The sequence below is a fragment of the Geotrypetes seraphini genome, chromosome 8 (assembly GCF_902459505.1).
Source record: "Geotrypetes seraphini chromosome 8, aGeoSer1.1, whole genome shotgun sequence".
In the NCBI taxonomy this organism is placed as follows: Eukaryota; Metazoa; Chordata; class Amphibia; order Gymnophiona; family Dermophiidae; genus Geotrypetes; species Geotrypetes seraphini.
Genome location: NC_047091.1, coordinates 133,558,504 through 133,577,012, shown reverse-complemented (window position 1 = coordinate 133,577,012; position 18,509 = coordinate 133,558,504). Strand labels below are relative to the sequence as shown.

Genomic DNA, 18,509 nt, shown 5'->3' with positions numbered 1-18,509 from the left:
TGAGAGAAATGTGCATACCCTGGAGGGCCCAGCACATGCAATTGGATTTCATGGATATTTATTGTTGATATCATGAAAATCCAGCTGGCCGTGTGGTTCCCAAAACAGGTTTGGGAAGTTCTGCTTAAATAGCATAGAACATAAGAAGTATAGCCAAAAATAAGCAGAGGGAGATAAAATGAAGCTCTAATATCATAAGCATTCATTTGCAGCTGCCTAGTGTTTGATCTCTGACTCCTCCTTTTCTGGATCTAGAGGATGTCCTGGAAAGTTAGAGATCTGGGTGAAGTCCTCCACTGCTAATTGGGGCCTTGATTATTTTCCAGCTGCAGCAGTGAGGGGATGGTATTCATAACAGCTTGGGTGAAACATTGAATTACCTTGTCATCCAAGCAGACAAATCCAGAGAAATGGGTTATGTTCACTCATCAGCAGGTAGAGCTAGAGAACACAAATTCTCTCTGATATATAGGATGTTCAGTATTCTCTGTCTCCAGCAGGCAGATAGATATGTCCCACTTTCCTGGCTTTGTTTTGGTTGAGCTCCTGTTTACCTTGTAATTATTTAAGTGAGCTGGGGGTACAGGTTCAGGGGTTCCTGGCTGAGGAGTACACATGGTGGCGCAAGGTCAATTCCCATCCCCTGTGGGTTCTGTTCTGGTGTCCGACTTCCTTCCTCCCTCCTCATCCTCTGCACAGAAAAGAAACGGAGAAACTGCAGACAGAAATCTGTCTGATCCTGTTTAAGACTTAAACTTCTGGGGAGCCCGCAATTACCTGTATGGGGTGTCCTTTAGCCCCTGTATCACAACTTGATGGGACCTGGGTCCTTCACAGCTGTCAGGGGCGAGTTCTGCTGCCTGGCTGTTATTTCTTGTTCCCTGCTTCCCTGAGCGCTGGATGTGATCGACTTCCCACAGTTTGGCAGCATTGCCAATAACTCCTGTGGTGTGTGGCTGACTTGCTAGATTTAAAAAAAGGTTGGAGCAGGGGAGTTTTTAAGATGGCAGTGGACCATGTGAAACGTTTCTCCTGTGGCATGCAGAGAGCAGCATCCAGATTCTGTACCCACTGTTCTCTGGTGGCAGGACCATTGGGGTTAGTTCAGGCTGCATCTGCATTACTTCCTATGGCTGGAGGGAGATTTTGGAGGGTTCCACTTCTCGAGGGAATGCCACAGGCCTCATGATGGCTTCTGGGGCATTGGGATCTTCCAAGACCTCTTAGGGTCTCTTGATGCAGCTGCATTTGGGGCAGCAATGAGTTTTTCCTGCGCTGCTAGCTAACCAGGTTGATTCTGACCAACATTCTGGTGATCTCTTGGCTTCTGGGGCCCTGGTGGCTTCAGGGTGTCAAGAACACTTATCCACAGAATTTGTATTCCTCCTGCATCATGTGTAACTTCTTAAGAAGTCTGGTCCCTCTTTTGGGTCCTGCGTTCAAATGTTGCAGATTGGACATGGACACGAAGGTGCAGGAAGCTTGCTATTCTCCGGAGCTCGATGTGTATATGTGAGGGAGGGGAGGTCCATGATATCTGAGTTCCTGGCCCTTCTGGAGGTTCTGGAGGAGGGTGGGTTGGTCCTGGAAGGGTTGGATGATTCATCTGCCATCTTGATGTTTAGGAGAGAGGAGCTGCCTTTATTTATTGTCCATGCCCTGGAGGCCCTTAATATTTCTGCTCCTGGCACAGCTACCCCTGCCTCAGCCAATCCTAAGAAAGCCAGTACTAGGTGGCCTTCTAGATTTTTCCCCGTGCATGAAGTTGATTTCAGCTCAGCTCAATGGTCTCCTCCTGATATGGGCCTACAAGTGATGCAGACTATGGCCCACTTGTATCCTCTCCTGCAGGAGGAATTGGACAAATTGAAGTGGCCAAAAGTGGATGTGTTAGTGGCTGCTGTTACTAAGAAGACCATGATTCCTGTAGATGGTGGAGTAAATTTTAAGGATGCACAGGATTGTAAGCTGGAGGTTTCTCTTAAGCTTTCCTTTTGAAGTAGCAGCACTTTCCCTTCAAGCAACAGTGTGCAGTTCATACGTGGCTTGGGCCTGCCTTTGCCAAGTTCAGCAAGCAGCAGTTGAGGTGGCACAGACAGATTTGCCCAAGTTCAGGAATCTACCATTGATGGAGATGGGATACCCTGTATTATTTGTTCTGGGCCTCAGCAAAGCAAGTGTCACAGCCCATTGCATTCCTTGGTTGCACCGCTGGGCATCTCACTCGGCGTCTAAACTTTTAAGTTTCCATTTAGAGGGCAGCTTCTTTTTGGAGAAGCTGGTCAGGGAACTGGGAGATTCTAAAGTACAATGTCTGCCAGAAAACTGGCCTTGGGTAAAATGGTTTTGGGGATGTTCCCAGCTTTGAGATTCAAGGAAATACTGCCCTGGCCATTCCCAGAACTTCAAACATTCCCGCTTTAGCCAGTGTCGATCCTTTTGTGCTGATAGGTGAAATTAATCAAGCAGCTTCGGCCTCCAGGTCTGCCCAATGATGGGCTATTGGCCCACTTTCTAGAGATTCCAGTAGAGAGGTGGCTGATCCTGTTCTATGGGAATGGACCAAAATCACTATGGACAAGTGGGTCCTAGACTTTATTCAAGACAGCTACAAGTTAGAGCTCGCCTCTCTGGTTGTTGATTTCCTTTTTGAAATCCTTGCTGCTTATCTCGCAAGCGGGGAGGCAGTGTTGGCCACATTACAAGAGCTGCTATGATTGGGGGGTGCTGGTAACAGTGCCTCAAGGCGAGAGAAGGCTGGCTGGTACTCAATCTACTTCGTCGTGCCCAAGTAAAGGGGGGTTCCTTCGGGCCGGTGCTGGACCTCAAGAGTCAACAGATTCCTGACTCTGTGCAGGTTTTGGATGAAAAGTATGAACTCTGTGATAGTGGCAGACTAGTCGGGAGTTTTTGACTGCTCTGAAGGAGGCTTACCTTGAAGTTCCTATTTGACCTGTGCATCAGCATTATTTGCACTTAGCATTTCTAGGGCAGCACTACCAGTTTCTGGCCATGTGGTAGTCTTCATCAAGCCGGATTGACTACAACGCCTGTGGTATGTGAATCTTGTTCGTCTATTAGTGGCTGAACAACTGCCATGTCTGCTATCGCAATATTCCATGTACAATACAGGGCAAGCAATGGCTTCCCCCATGTCTTTCTTAATAACAGACTATGGACTTTTCCTCCAGGAACTTGTCCAAACCTTTCTTAAAACTAGCTACGCTATCTGCTCTTACCACATCCTCTGGCAACGCGTTCCAGAGCTTAACTATTCTCTGAGTGAAAAAAATATTTCCTCCTATTGGTTTTAAGAGTATTTCCCTGTAACTTCATCGAGTGTCCCCTAGTCTTTGTAAATTTTGACGGAGTGAAAAATTGATCCACTTGTACCTGTTCTACTCCACTCAGGATTTTGTAGACTTCAATCATATCTCCCCTTAACTGTCTCTTTTCCAAGCTGAAGAGCCCTAACCATTTTAGTCTTTCCTCATATGAGAGGAGTTCCATTCCCTTTACCATCTTGGTTGCTCTTCTTTGAACCTTTTCTAGCGCCACTATATCTTTCTTGAGATAAAGAGACCAGAATTGAATGCAATACTCCAAATGAGGTTGCATCATAGAGCGATAAAGGGGCATTATGACATTCTTAGCCTTGTTATCCATCCCTTTTTTTAATAATTCCCAGCATCCTATTTGCTTTTTTGGCCACTGCCGCACATTGGACGGAAAGTTTCATTGTATTGTCTACAATGACACCCAGATCCTTTTCTTGGCGCTAACCCCCAAGGTGGACCCTAGCATCTGGTAACTGCGATTCAGGCCATTCTTCCCAATGTGCATCACTTTGCATGTGTCCACATTAAATTTCATCTGCCACTTGGACGCCCAGTCTTCAATTTCCTAAGGTCTGCCTGCAATTTTTTACAATCCGCATGCGTTTTAACAACTTTGAACAGTTTAGTGTCATCTGCAAATTTAATCACCTCACTTGTCATTCCAATTTCCAGATCATTTATAAATAAGTTAAATAGCACCGGTCCCAGTACAGACCCCTGCGGCACTCTGTTTACTCTCTTCCATTGAGAAAAATGACCCTCTGTTTTCTATCTGATAACCAATTCCTAATCCACAACTGAACTTTGCCACCTATTTAATTTTCTCAGGAGCCTCTCCTGAGGAACTTTATCAAAAGCTTTCTGAAAATCTAGATACACTGTATCAACCGGCTCACCTTTATCCACATGTTTATTCACACCGTCAATGAAGACAAAGCAAATTTGTGAGGCAAGATCTCCCCACTGTCCCTGTTTGAGCCTTTGCATTAGAACCACTTTGAAGGATCTTATGCTTAACTGTGTGTTTGTGTGTGCTCATGCAATTTTCTGAGACGGGGGTCTTGCTTGGCATGGTGCCATCCTTTTTGCCCAAAGTGATTTTGAATTTTCATTTGAATCAGTCGCTGTTTGTTTGTAGGGCCTTTAAGGGGGCTGGCTGCCTCTAGAGACACTTGCCAGGTGGATTAAGGAAGCCATTTCTTCGGCCTATATTGTGGTAGTGATACCTTTTCCATTGGTTCTGAAAGCTCAATCGACTACAGCGCTGATGACATCATGGGCTGAGTCATGGGCCTTTACCTCGATGAGATCTGCAGGATGGCTCCATGGTTGTCCTTACATATGTTTGCTAAACACTACCGTGTGGATGTGGCAGTACAAGAAGCCACGTCTTTTGGAGCTTCTATTTTATTGGCAGCGCAGGCAGATTCCTTCCCTAATGATTGCTCTGCTACATCCCATTCATCTGGAAGCATCTTCTTCGATGACAGGGAAGGCAAAATTTTTGACTTGCCTTATAATGTTCTTTTCCTTAGTCACAGCAGATGAATCCAGGGCTCCTCCCAGTTAGAGGATGCTGCAGAGGATCTTGTGTCTCATTTGCTGGAAGTGTTTTCCATTCCATTTCCCTTGTTAGGTACTGCTTGACATTTGTGATTGAGGAGTGAGGACTGGTCTTGCATAATACTAATCAGCCAGAGTGCCATCCTATATATTAGCGAGAAATTTGGTGTTCTCTATTTCCGCCTGCTGGTGGGTGGATATAACCCATTCATCTGGATTCATCTGTTGTGACTAAGGGAAAGAAAATTTATCAGGTAAGACATAATTTTATCTTCCTGCTAAAAACTGTGCACCAGAATTCATTATCACCATGTAATCACTAGAGTTTACCGTTATGATGATAGTTTAGTTTAGTGTACTCATCACTGATGAGCTGCCTGCAAAAAAAAGCAAGGTAAAGTCAGTGCATTAGGAAACGGGTAGAGATTTTTTTCCACTTATTATGCTGGACAGATAACATGGCAATTGACCAGAATGAAACTGATGAAAGGTTGACTTTTTTTTTTTTTTTCCCCTCAACTTCAGGTTCTGGGTTGGTTATCAGTTTGTCATCACGGACAGGAACCACTCTGTACAAGGACACTGGGAAGTGGCTTACAGAGGTATTCAACCTACTATTCCTATATATGCTTTATTGCAGGATGTAAACTGAATACAAGATCTTAATTCTTACTTTTCGATCTTTTCATAACTCTGTGGTTTTCTTATGGAATTAGGTTTCCTCTGCTCTGGGATTAATGTACTGGCCCATTTTGGTGTTCTGTGGGTCACAGAACATAGAGCCACTACCAATGTCTCTTTAGTGTAAAAAAAAAAAAAATCCTGCAAACAATGCACTATCATCCCCTTGAGTCAATAAATGGATACTTGTTGCAGAATGAAGCCCTTTTTTCCTGTGTTGTCTCTATAAACTAAACTGGTTTTGTTTCACCTGTAAGCATTGTAACCTTAAATTTAGCTAGGAGACACCCTCATCAGGTGAGAGACAATATTGCAAAAGATATTTGCCGAGATATTATTCGTCCTTCGTCTCATTGACTCTTCACATTTTGTTCAAGGCTCCTCTGAGGTGTTCCTGCCCCCGGTGCCCATCTTTGGCACAGCTATGTCAGAGAATGAGAATGTTCTCTGTGCCCAGCTTCAGTGTTTTCACTTCCCCACCCTCCGATACCACGGCTTCCACAGCTGGTATGCAGAGAACTGCTATGAGAAATCTGCATTCCTTTGCAAAAGAAGTAAGTTGTGCATTTTCAGTTGTGGCTTTAAATCTGTATTGGTGTCGTTCCGATACTTGGTCTTTAGTGCATAAGACAAATTCTGTGTTGGGTAAGCCCAGTCCACGTTTTTCATAATCTCTGCCTTGGACAGTGCCATCTCCACCCTCCCAGCTTTCCTACCTAAAACTCCAAAACAATTACCTACTAAATGTTGCCTTTTTTTTTTTTTTCTTTTTAAACCTGTTCTTTTCCTTTTTGTTCCTTCATTTTTTTTCTCAGTAGGAACCTGGGCTTGGATCTGGCACCAAGGCACTTAATTCACAACTAACCAGGAACTTTCCCATGTTCTGTATTCCCTCTCCTCCACCATTCTTAGACTGATCATGGCAGTGCTGGACCTGGTCCAGGGCCATTCACTTGGGCTCCTTTTGGAAACCTGCAGTCATGTACCCTGAAACTGGCCATTATTTATTTCTTTTAAGAACAACAAAAACAGGGACAAAATACTCCACAAAAAAGTCAATGGAGACAATGTGCAAAAACAAGTGGCGCAAAGAAATCTTATTGCTTCTCAATATTAATATCTATATCAGTGTTGACCAATTTATGCATACATTGCAAAAAAGTACTTTTAGATGGAAGGTGGAAAGACCTCAATTTCTTTTATTCCCAACTCATTATAGAGAGGATCTACTCTGTGGGAATTAGTATAATCATTGGTCGACCACCTCCACCATAATAAATACATCCAAACTTTCAAAACATGCAAAATTCTCATAAAACAAGGAACTTAGCTGTGAATAGCAGGTCAGAAATTCTTATCACTGATCCCAACGGGGCCCGTTTTGTCCTGGCTTCATCAGGAGATCAGGAACAAATCCTCACAAAGCTGCGTTCCAAATATTATTCAAACCTTTGTGGGTAAACCTGCTTATCAATCACCAGCTGTCTCAAGTAACTGCTTTAAGTAATAATGGCTAAAAGAAAAATTTTAAAAACAGGATAACAATGTGTAAAATGTTTGGCTAGTGCCTTTAGTTTGTGAATATACCATGTGTTCATCTGTTCAACCGCTTATTCTGTAAGAGGTACAACAGCATAGGGTGAGCTTTAAGTGCAGGGTGGTCAAAAGTCTGTATTTTCTTTCTAGGTCAGACATGTGTTGACATCAAAGACAACATCGTGGATGAAGGCTACTACTTCACACCTAAGGGGGATGATCCTTGCTTAAGCTGCACCTGTCATAATGGCGAGCCAGAGATGTGTTTGGCAGCACTATGCAAGCGTCCACAGGGCTGTCAGCAATATCAGAAGGACCCCAAAGAATGCTGCAAGTTTACTTGCTTAGATCAAGGTAAGAGCAGATCCATGGTGTTGTCTGTTCTGCACTGCAATAAGCTGAAGAAGCAGCAAGTTCTGTGCTCCATCCAAGTAGGATGTATGAATTAGAGAATGACAAGGGGACTAATTTTTTCCCGTTCCCAAGGGAACTCATTTTCCCGTCCCCGTGAGTTCTTTTCCTGTCCCTGTCCCATTTCTGTAAGCTCCATCCTCATCTGCACAAGTCTCAAAACAGGGACAGTGACAAAACTCACAGGGATGGGGTGGTTTAAGTGCTGGAGTCGGTGCATAGCTTTCCAAGGGGAGTACTTTGAGGGTGACCTTAGTGATATTCAGTAAAGAAGCATGTAGCACTTTTTCTAGGATGAGTTCACAAACTTAATTGTCAAACCTCATATGATAGAGGTCTAGAAAATTGCTATAGAACAGGTTACTTAATAAAGCAGTTTTCTGGAATGTCCTTTAGAAAAGAGTTGAAAAACAAACATTGTTCTGATCCAGCATTGCATCTCATATATTTTTATAATGGTAGATTGATAACCTGATGTGCTTTTCCTGAAAGGCATTACAAATCAGAGATGTACTAATAGGGATGGAGACCCCCTTAAAGAAGAATTTGTTGAGCATGGAAAAAAGGGAGGCCTTTCAGTAACTTCAAATGGTAAGGGAGATGGGGAGCATAATTTTTGGAGTTGAGGTAGATACCATCCCCTCTATCTGTCCTCTAAGGGGGTGAGGAGGGGAGGTTAGTGAATGTGTGTAGCACCCTTCAGCCCAATATTCTTGTATCTTTCTTTAGCTTATATTCTGCTTTCACTCTATTACTTCCCTTCTTTAACTCATTCTTCCTTATTGACTCTCTAGACCAGTTTGGACAAGTGGGTATGCACACTCTGCCAGCACATGGAGACTGAACTATTTTTTTTTTTTTAAATTCTTTATTCATTTCAAAACTTATAACATGTGCACAAGATTACAACATTGAAAGCTTTTAACAGCACTTAAAATTCTTTCTATTATCACGAATAAATAGAATTTCTTTAGCACTCTCCAGACCAGTAGAGGTTAATCTTTACGAATGGGTATATATCCAATCATGACCAGCAGGTGGAGACTGAAAACAAAACTGTGGGACAGTATATAATATACTCCCTTCTCTATTTACATCAGTCTTCTTTCAGTCTCCAGCAGGTGTTGAGTGATCTGTACCCATCTCCCTTGGTAGGGCTGTTGGAATTTGTTTAAGGGTTTCTAGTCCCTGTTTTTGGCCGGACAGAGCTTGGGCGGGCCCTGTTTGGGGGTCCGTCCGACCTCAGGGGTGTCAAACCCGGCGGGTCTCGAGCGGGGTCCCTCCCCTCACTTCCTCCACCTCCCCACTTTTTTTTTAGAGGAGCCTCAGCAGTAAGCCTTGCCCCCTAAATCAAGCAAGGCATATTGCTTCAAGAGCCTGTGGAGTCTGTTCTGTAAAAAAAAATAATAATAATAAAAAAAAATCCTGAGGTAATGCTGGTCTGCAGGGTTGCTTCCCTGTCAGTTTAATGTTTTTTACTGTACTTTTTTCTTCTAACCGGCACTTTGTTTCTAGCTAGGTCGCGTATGGAGCAATTGTGCCCTTCTCCGGGGGAGTGGGACACAATTAGGTCCAGCCGCGAGGCACTCGAGGCCGGACTGAAATCGGTAGTTTGGCCCGGTGAGGTGGTGGAGCTCCGTCGGCAGCGGCTGCAGGCGCCCAGAGCTCCCCGCCGATGGTGCCTCACGAGTCGGCTTGGAGCAGTGGGGAAGCCCGGTCTTTCCCAACCGCCCACGGAGGGATTCCCCGAAGGATTCCCTCTCAGCTGATTTTTTGACAGCTGATGCCGACTTGCCTGTTTTAGCGGCTGGGACTGTTCAGCCTTCTCAGCCGCTACAGGCCATGGAGGGAACATTTTTGGCAGGAACTTGGCCATTTTGTCTGCAAACTCAGGTGACCTTCCCCCTGTATTGCCCCTGTATTGCTGTATTGTAGGGGCAGGTTTCAGCAGGGACCCCTGCTGGGGCAGGGAGTCCCTGGGGACCCCCAGGGGTTTTTTGTCCCCAATTTAATTTTTCTTTGTGCAGACAATTGGGGGTCCCACGTGCACCTGGGGGATTTCGGGGGTGGTTTCCCTCCGCGCCCCCTATGGCTTTGCCTCCCTCTTTGTTTGACGTCCCCTCTTCCTCCTCCCTCATCCAAGCGCCCGCGGGGGGGCTTGGATTGCGAATTGGTGGTCGGAGGAGCGTGTTGGCATGGTTGAGGACCTGGCTGCTTTGGCGGGCTTCCAGGATCCTCTAGAGGAGACGCCCGCTGGCAGTGGGGCGGCAGGTTTCCCGTCTTCCAGAGCAGATGCATCCGTGGTGCGCTTTTTATTCAGAGGGATGAGCTTTTAGACCTGATGTAGCAGGTCTCCTTGGTGCTGCATTTTGAAGTTGCGCCACCGGAGACCCCGCGTATGGAGGCCCCTCTGCTTCAGGGGGTCTGTCCTGTTTCCCGCTCTTTTCCTGTGCGTCAGGATTTTCGGGATTTTGTGTTGGCGCAGTGGCCTACGGGCGCCTTTTCGTTTGGTGTGCGCCTTGGCTCATGGGTATCCCATCCCGGAGGGGGATAGGGCTACCTTAATTTCGCCAATGGGGGACGCGGTGGTCTCGGCACTTCCTAAGCGGCATACCGTGCCTGTTATGGACGGTTCTGCTCTTAGGGTCTCTGAGGAGCGTACGTTAGAGACACTTCTTAAGTATAATTTTGATGTCTCTGCCTTGGGGGTCCAGGCGGCTATTTGTGTGGGGCTGGTGGCTCGCACCGTGTTTCGGTGGTCTGAGAATGTCCTGGATCGTGAGTCTGATGACTGGTCCTTAGTGGATCAGGAGGTGGTGAAGTTTGAGATGACTGCCTCGTTCCTCTCGGTTGTTCTTTGTGACTTGGTGCTGCTAAGTCTGAGACTTTTGGTGGCCGCCGCGTCCAAAACTGAACTTTCCAAAATTTCCCTTTCGGGGGTTGTTTTTTGTTTAGAGAGGACTTAGATCCGGTGGTTCAGACTCTGACGGACTCTGAGGTGCCCCGTCTGCCTGAGGACCGTGCCCGCCCGGCATCTCGGGTTGGCATTGCCCGGGGGCGTCTGCGGGAATTTCGCAAGTTTCGCCTGGGGCATGGGACTGCTTCTTTCCAGGCTTCTGGTTTTTCCCCGGGGTCGGTTGGCTTAGCGCATGCAGTCTTTTCAGGGGGCCCGTCGGGGGGCTGGGAGTTCCCCCCCCCCGGTTCCCCTGCTGCCCGTCCTGCGCGATGTCTCTTTGCCGGCGCCCCCTTTGGTTCCCGTGGGTGCCCGGCTTCGCAACTTGTTTCCCAAGTGGGCCAAGATCACGTCCGATCAGTGGGTCCTGGTGGTGGTGCGGGACGGTTATGTACTTGAATTTTGCCTGCTCTCTGCCGGATCATATCTAGCCTCTCCATGTCAGGTGGCATGGGAGACGCTAGCCTTTCGCCAGTCCCTTCAGCACTTGCTAGATCTCAAAGCAGTTGTCCAGTATCCCCTCAGGAGTGCGGTATCGGCTGGTACGCCATTTCCTTTATGGGGCCCTAAAGGGAGGGGACCTTTCGGCCCATCCTTGGTTTAAACTGAGGTCAACAGGACTCTCAGAAGTCCCTTTTATTCGCATGGACACACTGCAGTCTGTCCTTCTGGCGGTTCAGCCGGGGGAGTTCCTGACTTCTCTCGCTCTGACGGAGGCCTACTTGCCTGTTTCCATTTGGGCCTTTCCTCAGCTCTTTCTTTGCTTTGCGATATTAGGTCTGCACTATCAGTTCTGTGTGCTTCCCTTGGGCCTGGCCACGACTCCCCGGACGTTCGCCAAGTTGATGGTGGTTGTCACGGCGGCATTGCAGTCAGAGGGCATTCTGGTGCACCCCTTCTGGGATGACTGGTTGTTTCGGGCGAAGTCGTTGCAGGAGAGCGCCCGAGTTGCGGCTCGGGTGGTTGAGTTTCTCCGGTCACTGGGCTGGGTGGTCAACCTTTCCAAGAGTCGGTTGGTCCCCGCTCAGCATCTGGAGTACCTTGGGGTTCTGTTCGTCACCTCCTTGGGGAAGGTCTTCCTTCCAGAGGCCCGGGTAAGCAAATTGCAATCTCAGATTCGCCTTCTTTTGGCGTCCCGGTGTCCTCGGGCGCAGGATTTCCTCCAAGTCTTGGGGTCGATGGCAGCGTTCCTGGATGTTGTGAGGTGGGCGCGGGCCCACATGTGTCTCTTCAGTATGCTCTGCTCCGTAGATGGTCACCCCAGAGGCTCAGTTTGGAGGTCCCTGTCCCTCTGCGAGGCTTGGCGCGCTGCAGTCTTCTTTGGTGGCTCCAGACCTCTCATCTGGTCCAGAGGATGAGTCTGGATCTATCGCAGTGGTCGGTGCTTCTCACGGATGCCAGTCTCCTCGGTTGGGGGGGCTCAGTGTCTAGGGTCACTCAGCTCAGGGCACCTGGTCCATGGAGGAGGCGTCCTGGTCGATCAACATGTTGGAGACCAGAGCCGTCCCTCTGGCGCTGTTAGCCTTCCGCTCCCTCTTGATGGGCAAGTTGGTCAGAGTCCGGTCTGACAATGCCGCTTATGTCAATCGTTGAGGCACCAAGAACGCTCAGGTGGCGGAGGAGGCGGCTCGGCTCATTCTTTGGGGCGGAGTCACGCCTTCTGGACCTCTCAGCCTCTCACATGGCCGGGGTGGAGAATGTTCAGGCGAATTTCCTCAGTCACATCTTAAATCACAGAGAGTGGTGTCTCAGCCCTGTGGCTTTTCAGTTGATAATGCAGGCTTGGGGTCAGTCCCTGATGGACCTGATGGCCACGAGTGGCAATGCCGAGGTGTTCCGCTTCTTCAGTCGTCGCAGGGATGGACTGGCCGAGGGTCTGGATGCTCTGGTTCAACCATGGCCAACAGAGGGGCTGTTGTGCATGTTCCCTCCGTGGCCATTAGTGGGCAGAGTTCTTCTCCGCATTGTTCGCCATCCGGGTCTGGTGGGTCTGGTGGCTCCAGATTGGCCTCGACATCCGTGATACGCAGATCTGGTGACACACTGGTGGCGGATCCTCTTCCTCTGCCTCCCTTGGACGACCTTCTGACGCAGGGTCCCATTCCCATGTTCGACCCGTCTCCCTTCTGTCTTACGGCTTGGCTTTTGAAAGGGGTCGCCTTGGTAAGAAGGGGTATTCAGATAGGGTGATTTCTACACTCTTGGGGTCCTGGAAGCTTTCTACCTCTCAGGCTTCTGTGTGGATTTGGCACTTCTTTGAGGGGTGGTGCCAGGTGCGGGGAGTGGTCTCTCTTCGCATTTCTGTGCCTAACATCCTAGAGTTCTTGCAAGATGGCCTGGATAGAGGTCTGGCTTTGGCTTCTCTCCGGGTTCAGCTTGTGGCCTTGTCAGCCTTTCGGGGGTTTGTGACGGGTCAGCGTTTGATAGCCATTCCTGATGTGATTCGCTTTTTGCCGGCGGCCAAGGTGCTCAGGCCTCCCGTGCGGTCCTCTGTTCCCTCTTGGAATCTCAGTCTGGTTCTCTCTATTCTGATGCACCCGCCCTTCAAACCGTTGGGCGGCTGCTCTTTGAAGGACCTTACTCTGAAGACGGTCTTTTTGGTGGACATTTCTTCCGCTAGGCGTGTTTCTGAGCTACAGGTTTTCTCTTGTAGGGCTCCCTTCTTGGAGTTTTCTAGGGAGCAGGTTGTCTTGAGGCCTGTTCCTTCCTTTTCTGCCGAAAGTAGTTTTTCCTTTTCATGTCATGTCAATCTGAGCAAAGACAGCTGAGCAAGTTGGATGTTGGTCGGGTCCTTCGCTCTTATGTGCAACGGACCCAGGAGATCAGGAAATAAAATCATCTCTTTGTCCTTCTGACTGGTCCTCTTAGGGGGGCTGGCGCTTCTAGGGCTACGATTGCATGCTAGATCAAGGAGACTATTGCTTCCGCTTCTCTTCTGGGGCAGCAGCCCGTTCCGGAGTTTCTCAAAGCTCATTCTACTCGGGGTCAGGCGGCTTCTTGGGCTGAGTCGTCGCTCGTGCCTCCAGTGGACATTTGTAAGGCTGCGGTTTGGTCTTCCTTGTATTCCTTTGTCAGACTCTTTCGGGTAGATGTTCTGGCGCGTCAGGACGCGGTGTTCGGTGTGTGTGTTCTGGTGTCAGCCCTTCGGGGGTATCGCCCGTTTGAGGGACTGCTTTGGTATGTCCCATTCGTAAAGATTAACCTCTACTGGTCTGGAGAGTGCTAAAGAAGGAGAAATGAGGTTCTTACCTGCTAATTTACTTTCTTTTAGCTTCTCCAGACCAGTAGAGATCCCCACCCTGTCTGTTGTTGTTGTTGTTGGGGCTGTTTCGCGGGCAGTTTTTGTTTTTTTCTGCGGGTTCTAGTATTTTTCTAGGGCCGGGGAGAATTAAAGAACAGCGGCTGTGGCTCGGCTGGCTTAGCTGGCGAGCTGTGGGGACATTTTCCTTCTGGTATTTCTCCTCTGCATTTTCCAACAGCATTTGGGTATGTTATTTGTTACTCCTGTTCGGAGTATTGTTTTCTTTCTGTTTTCCAGTTCTTAGTTCTGCTTGGCTATTCGGCAGACTGATGTAAATAGAGAAGGGAGTATATTATATACTGTCCCACAGTTTTGTTTTCAGTCTCCACCTGCTGGTCATGATTGGATATATACCCATTCGTAAAGATTAACCTCTACTGGTCTGGAGAAGCTAAAAGAAAGTAAATTAGCAGGTAAGAACCTAATTTCTCCTTATTCCATTCCCACCCACCCTTCCTCAAGTATTTCAAACAAACATATCATGTATATATTGTAATCTTAATTATTTGATAAAATTTCCTACCAACCCCCTCCCCCTATGTATAAATATACTATCGATGGAAAATGTCTACTCATTACAATAATTTGCCAATGGCCCTCAGATCTTTATAAAATTATTATAATTCCCTTTTTGCAAAGCAAACCAGAATGAATAACTGATTAGTATAATTTTTCCAATTGTTGGTAATATGTTACATGGCGACTCCTGTCATAATCAATAAAAGTTTGTTATTTGATGAAATTTGACTTTTTGTTCTCATAGACATACCAAACAGAATAGTATCATATGACAATGCTACATGGTTTTCTAATAGATAATTTATTTGAGACCAAATTGATTTCCAAAAGGTCATAATACAGGGACAGTAAAAAATTAAGTGATCCAATGTCCCCGCTTCCAGATTACAATGCCAGCATCTATTAGACTTAGAGCTATCTAACTTCTGTAAACGAACTGGGGTCCAAAAAGCTCTATGTAACAAAAAGAACCAAGTTTGTCTCATAGATGCAGACACTGTACATCTCATTCTGCAAGACCAAATTGGTGGCCATTATCAAGCATCAAATTTCTGCATCTTAATGGCCACCAATTTGGTCTTGCAGAATGAGATGTACAGTGTCTGCATCTATGAGACAAACTTGGTTCTTTTTGTTACATAGAGCTTTTTGGACCCCAGTTCGTTTACAGAAGTTAGATAGCTCTAAGTCTAATAGATGCTGGCATTGTCTTTGGTTTTTTATTCATATATCCAGATATTAATTTATACCACTGTGCGGCCTGATGTCCCAGGAAGTCCGCCTGAACGCATAGGAACTCCAGACTATATTGATTATTAAGATTTTTCCATTCAGGGAACCCCCACCTGAATAGCCTGCTTCAATTGCAACCATTTAAAACTTTGTGATTTTTAAGACCAAATCTATGTTGCAACTGTGAAAAATCAAGCAGTTTACCATTTTAAATAACATCATTTAGAGTTCGTATACCTGCAATAATCCAATGCTTCCATAGGATTTGAAATCTGCCAATTTGAATCTTGGAGTTTATCCATAAAGTTTGATTTGTTGATTTATTTATTGGAATAGGTGTTAAATTACTAATGTAACGCAATGTTTTCCTTGTATCAATCAATATTCTGTTTTCTTTATATTTTCTAGGCATTTATATACTGAGAACATGAGATAAATTTAAAGGAAACAAAGAGACGCCATTCCAAATATAACCAATCCGGGGCGTTTTCCATGAATTCTGGGAGGACCCAATACATACCCTGGCGTAAAATATAGGCTTGATGATACCTATAAAAATTTGGAAAATTTACCCCACCCTCCTCAATTGACTTTTGTAAAGATACTAAAGCAATTCTAGGCATTTTTCCCAGCCAAACAAATTTTGTAAGAATACCGTTTAACTTTTTATAAAAGGACCCTTGAAAAAAAACTGGTATCATACTCATTTGATAGCAAACCACAGGCAATATCATCATTTTAATAGTTTGGATTCTCCCCCACCAAGAAAGATGTAAAGGATTCCATTGCTCACACATTTCCGTTACTTTTTTTAATAAAAATTTTTCATTCTCTTTCACTTTGTCTTCCAGAGTATTTTTTTATCCTGATACCTAAATATTTTAATTCATCTTCTTTCCATATGAATGGGAAAGAATCAATCAATCCTTTAGTGCAGTGCACATTAAGAGGAAGAATTTCTGACTTACTCCAATTTATTTTATATCCTGAAAATTTTCCAAATGTATCAATCAATTCTAACAAGCATGGAATGGTAGTTTGAGGATTTCTCAAATAAAGCAAAATATCATCTGAGTAAGCTGAAACTTTATATTCCCAATCTGAATGGGGAATACCCTGTATCCCCTTTGCTTGTTGAATAGTTAATAATAAGGGTTCTAGAACAATGTCAAAAAGCAAAGGAGATAATGGACAGCCTTGTCTAACCCCCCTCCGCAAATTAAAACACTCAGATAAATTATTATTAATATACAATCTTGCAGAAGATGTTTGAATCATCTATATAAATCCTGAACCTATACCAAACCAATCTAATGCTTGATACATAAAAGTCCATTCAACTCGGTCAAAAGCTTTTTCCGCATCTAAAGATACAGAAAAAGCTGGATCATTCATGCTTTTAGTTAAATAACATATGAAAAGCCAATCTAGAATTATTAGAGGAATGTCTCTTAGCAACAAATCCTGTTTGGTGTATATCAATAATAAAAGGGAGAGCCCTAGCTAAGCGTTAAGCCAAAACCTTAGCCAATAGTTTCCATCAACATTTATTAACGAAATAGGCCTGTAGTTTGAAACCAAAGTGGGATCTCTGTTTGGCTTTGACAAAACGATTGTTAATGATTCAGCCATAGTACCTGAAATTCAACCTTTAGTTAGTTTGGACTGATACAAATTTAGCAAATGAAGTAATAGAGTAATTTGAAATGATTTGTAAAATTTTACTGTGAAACCATCACCACCTGGAGCGGATCCAACTCTTAAGAGACTTCAACGCTGTTTCTAATTCTTTTAGTGATATAGGCTCATCCAAGCTCCTTTTTATATGTTCAGGAACCTTCGGTCCAATAATTAAATTTAGAAATTCTAAACCATCTTTTTCCCTGTCTTTATAAGGCTCAGAAGAATATAGGTCATTATAAAAATTTAGAAATTGACTTAAGATATTTCCAATTTGGTTATTGCAATAATTTTTGTCCTTCTTTTCTTTGCTTTAAGGTAATTTGCCAATAATCTTCCCACCTTATTCGAGTTTCCATAATACAGAGTTTGTTGAGAGAACAAATCTTTCCTTATCAATTTTGAAGATAATTCGTTATTTACCTTTTGCTTTTAAAAGAGCCTGTAAAGTGTCATGCTCCCATTTATCAATCAATTTAGATTCTAAATATTTAATTTCTTTTTCCAAATCAGAATATTGCTTTTCAATTTGTTTTCTAATATGAGCAGAGTATGAAATAATATTACCTCTCATGGTAGCCTTAAAGGCATCCCATAAATTCTCCATGGAGATATCATCTGATAAATTAAATAGAAAAAATTCATTAATTTTTACTTGGAAATCTTCAAGGAATTTTATATCTACAAGCAATGTATTATCAAATCTCCAAACAGATCTACTGTACTCATGTTCAAGTTTCAAGTTTATTTAATTCTTAATATATCGCCTATATAAACATTCTAGGCGATGTACATAATATATTAAAACATAGAAACATTAATATACTTTAAAAACAACAAATTTCAATAATGACTAACAAGAAAGCGGGGAAAAAGGGGACAAAGTTACAATAAGGGCATAGGAAAGAAGGGAAAAAACAAAAGGTTGGGTAAATTGTTACAAGGCACTCTTTATGAATATTAATTTAGATCAAGTAGATACGTTAAAATATTAGAGATCGTAGGCGTCCCTAAACAAATAAGATTTTAAAAGTTTTTTAAAAGCTAAGGTATCATGTTCCATTCTAATATACTGAGGGAGGGAGTTCCATGATTGCGGGCCTGCTACGGTAAAGATGTCTGCTCTTCTCGTACCGATGATTTTTAAAGAGGGGATAGTTAGTAAATTCATTTCTGATGAGCGTAAAGAGCGTTGTGGTTTGTAGGGGATTAGAGATTTTGAAATGAATTGTGGCTCACTAGATAATAGAGTCTTAAAGATTAGAAATATAATTTTGTACAATATCCTGTGGTTAATTGGTAACCAATGTGCGTCAATCATCAGTGATCTAAATGAAGTTCAATCCATACACCGCATGATCAGATAAAATAATTGGGTCTAAGGAAGCTTTAATCACCTGCTGAACTATTTGAGTTGAGACAAAAATATAATCAATTCTTGAAAAAGACTTATGAACATGTGAACAAAAGGAAAATTCCTGATCATTAAAATGAAGTATATGCCAAATATCTTTTAAATCACATGAATGAACCAAATTATCTAACCCTAATGATTTTATATTTTTACATTGTTTTTTATCCATTAATGGATCCATAACAGCATTTAAAATCTCCAGCTACAACTATTTTAGAAGCAGCCAGTGGGAGTAGCAATTGTTGCAATGTTTTAAAAAAATTCATTTTGATTCGAATTAGGAGCATACACATTGAACAAAGCCAGGGTATTATTTCCCATACTCGTATCCACATGTACCCATCTACCCAGAGGATCTGAACCTACTAATTGAAAATTGGC

At 44.3% G+C, this 18,509-nt stretch overlaps 1 protein-coding gene across 6 annotated transcripts in view; it reads left to right on the top strand.

The window, feature by feature from the left end:
* Positions 1-18,509, top strand: part of DGCR2 (DiGeorge syndrome critical region gene 2) — a 66,594-nt gene that overhangs the window by 30,836 nt on the left and 17,249 nt on the right. For all 6 annotated transcript variants that reach the window (XM_033956576.1, XM_033956573.1, XM_033956577.1 and 3 more), the window contains 3 exons: positions 5,427-5,503; positions 5,960-6,136; positions 7,269-7,472. In XM_033956576.1, the coding sequence (XP_033812467.1) occupies positions 5,427-5,503; positions 5,960-6,136; positions 7,269-7,472 (458 nt within the window). The remainder of the gene's footprint in view (positions 1-5,426; positions 5,504-5,959; positions 6,137-7,268; positions 7,473-18,509) is intronic.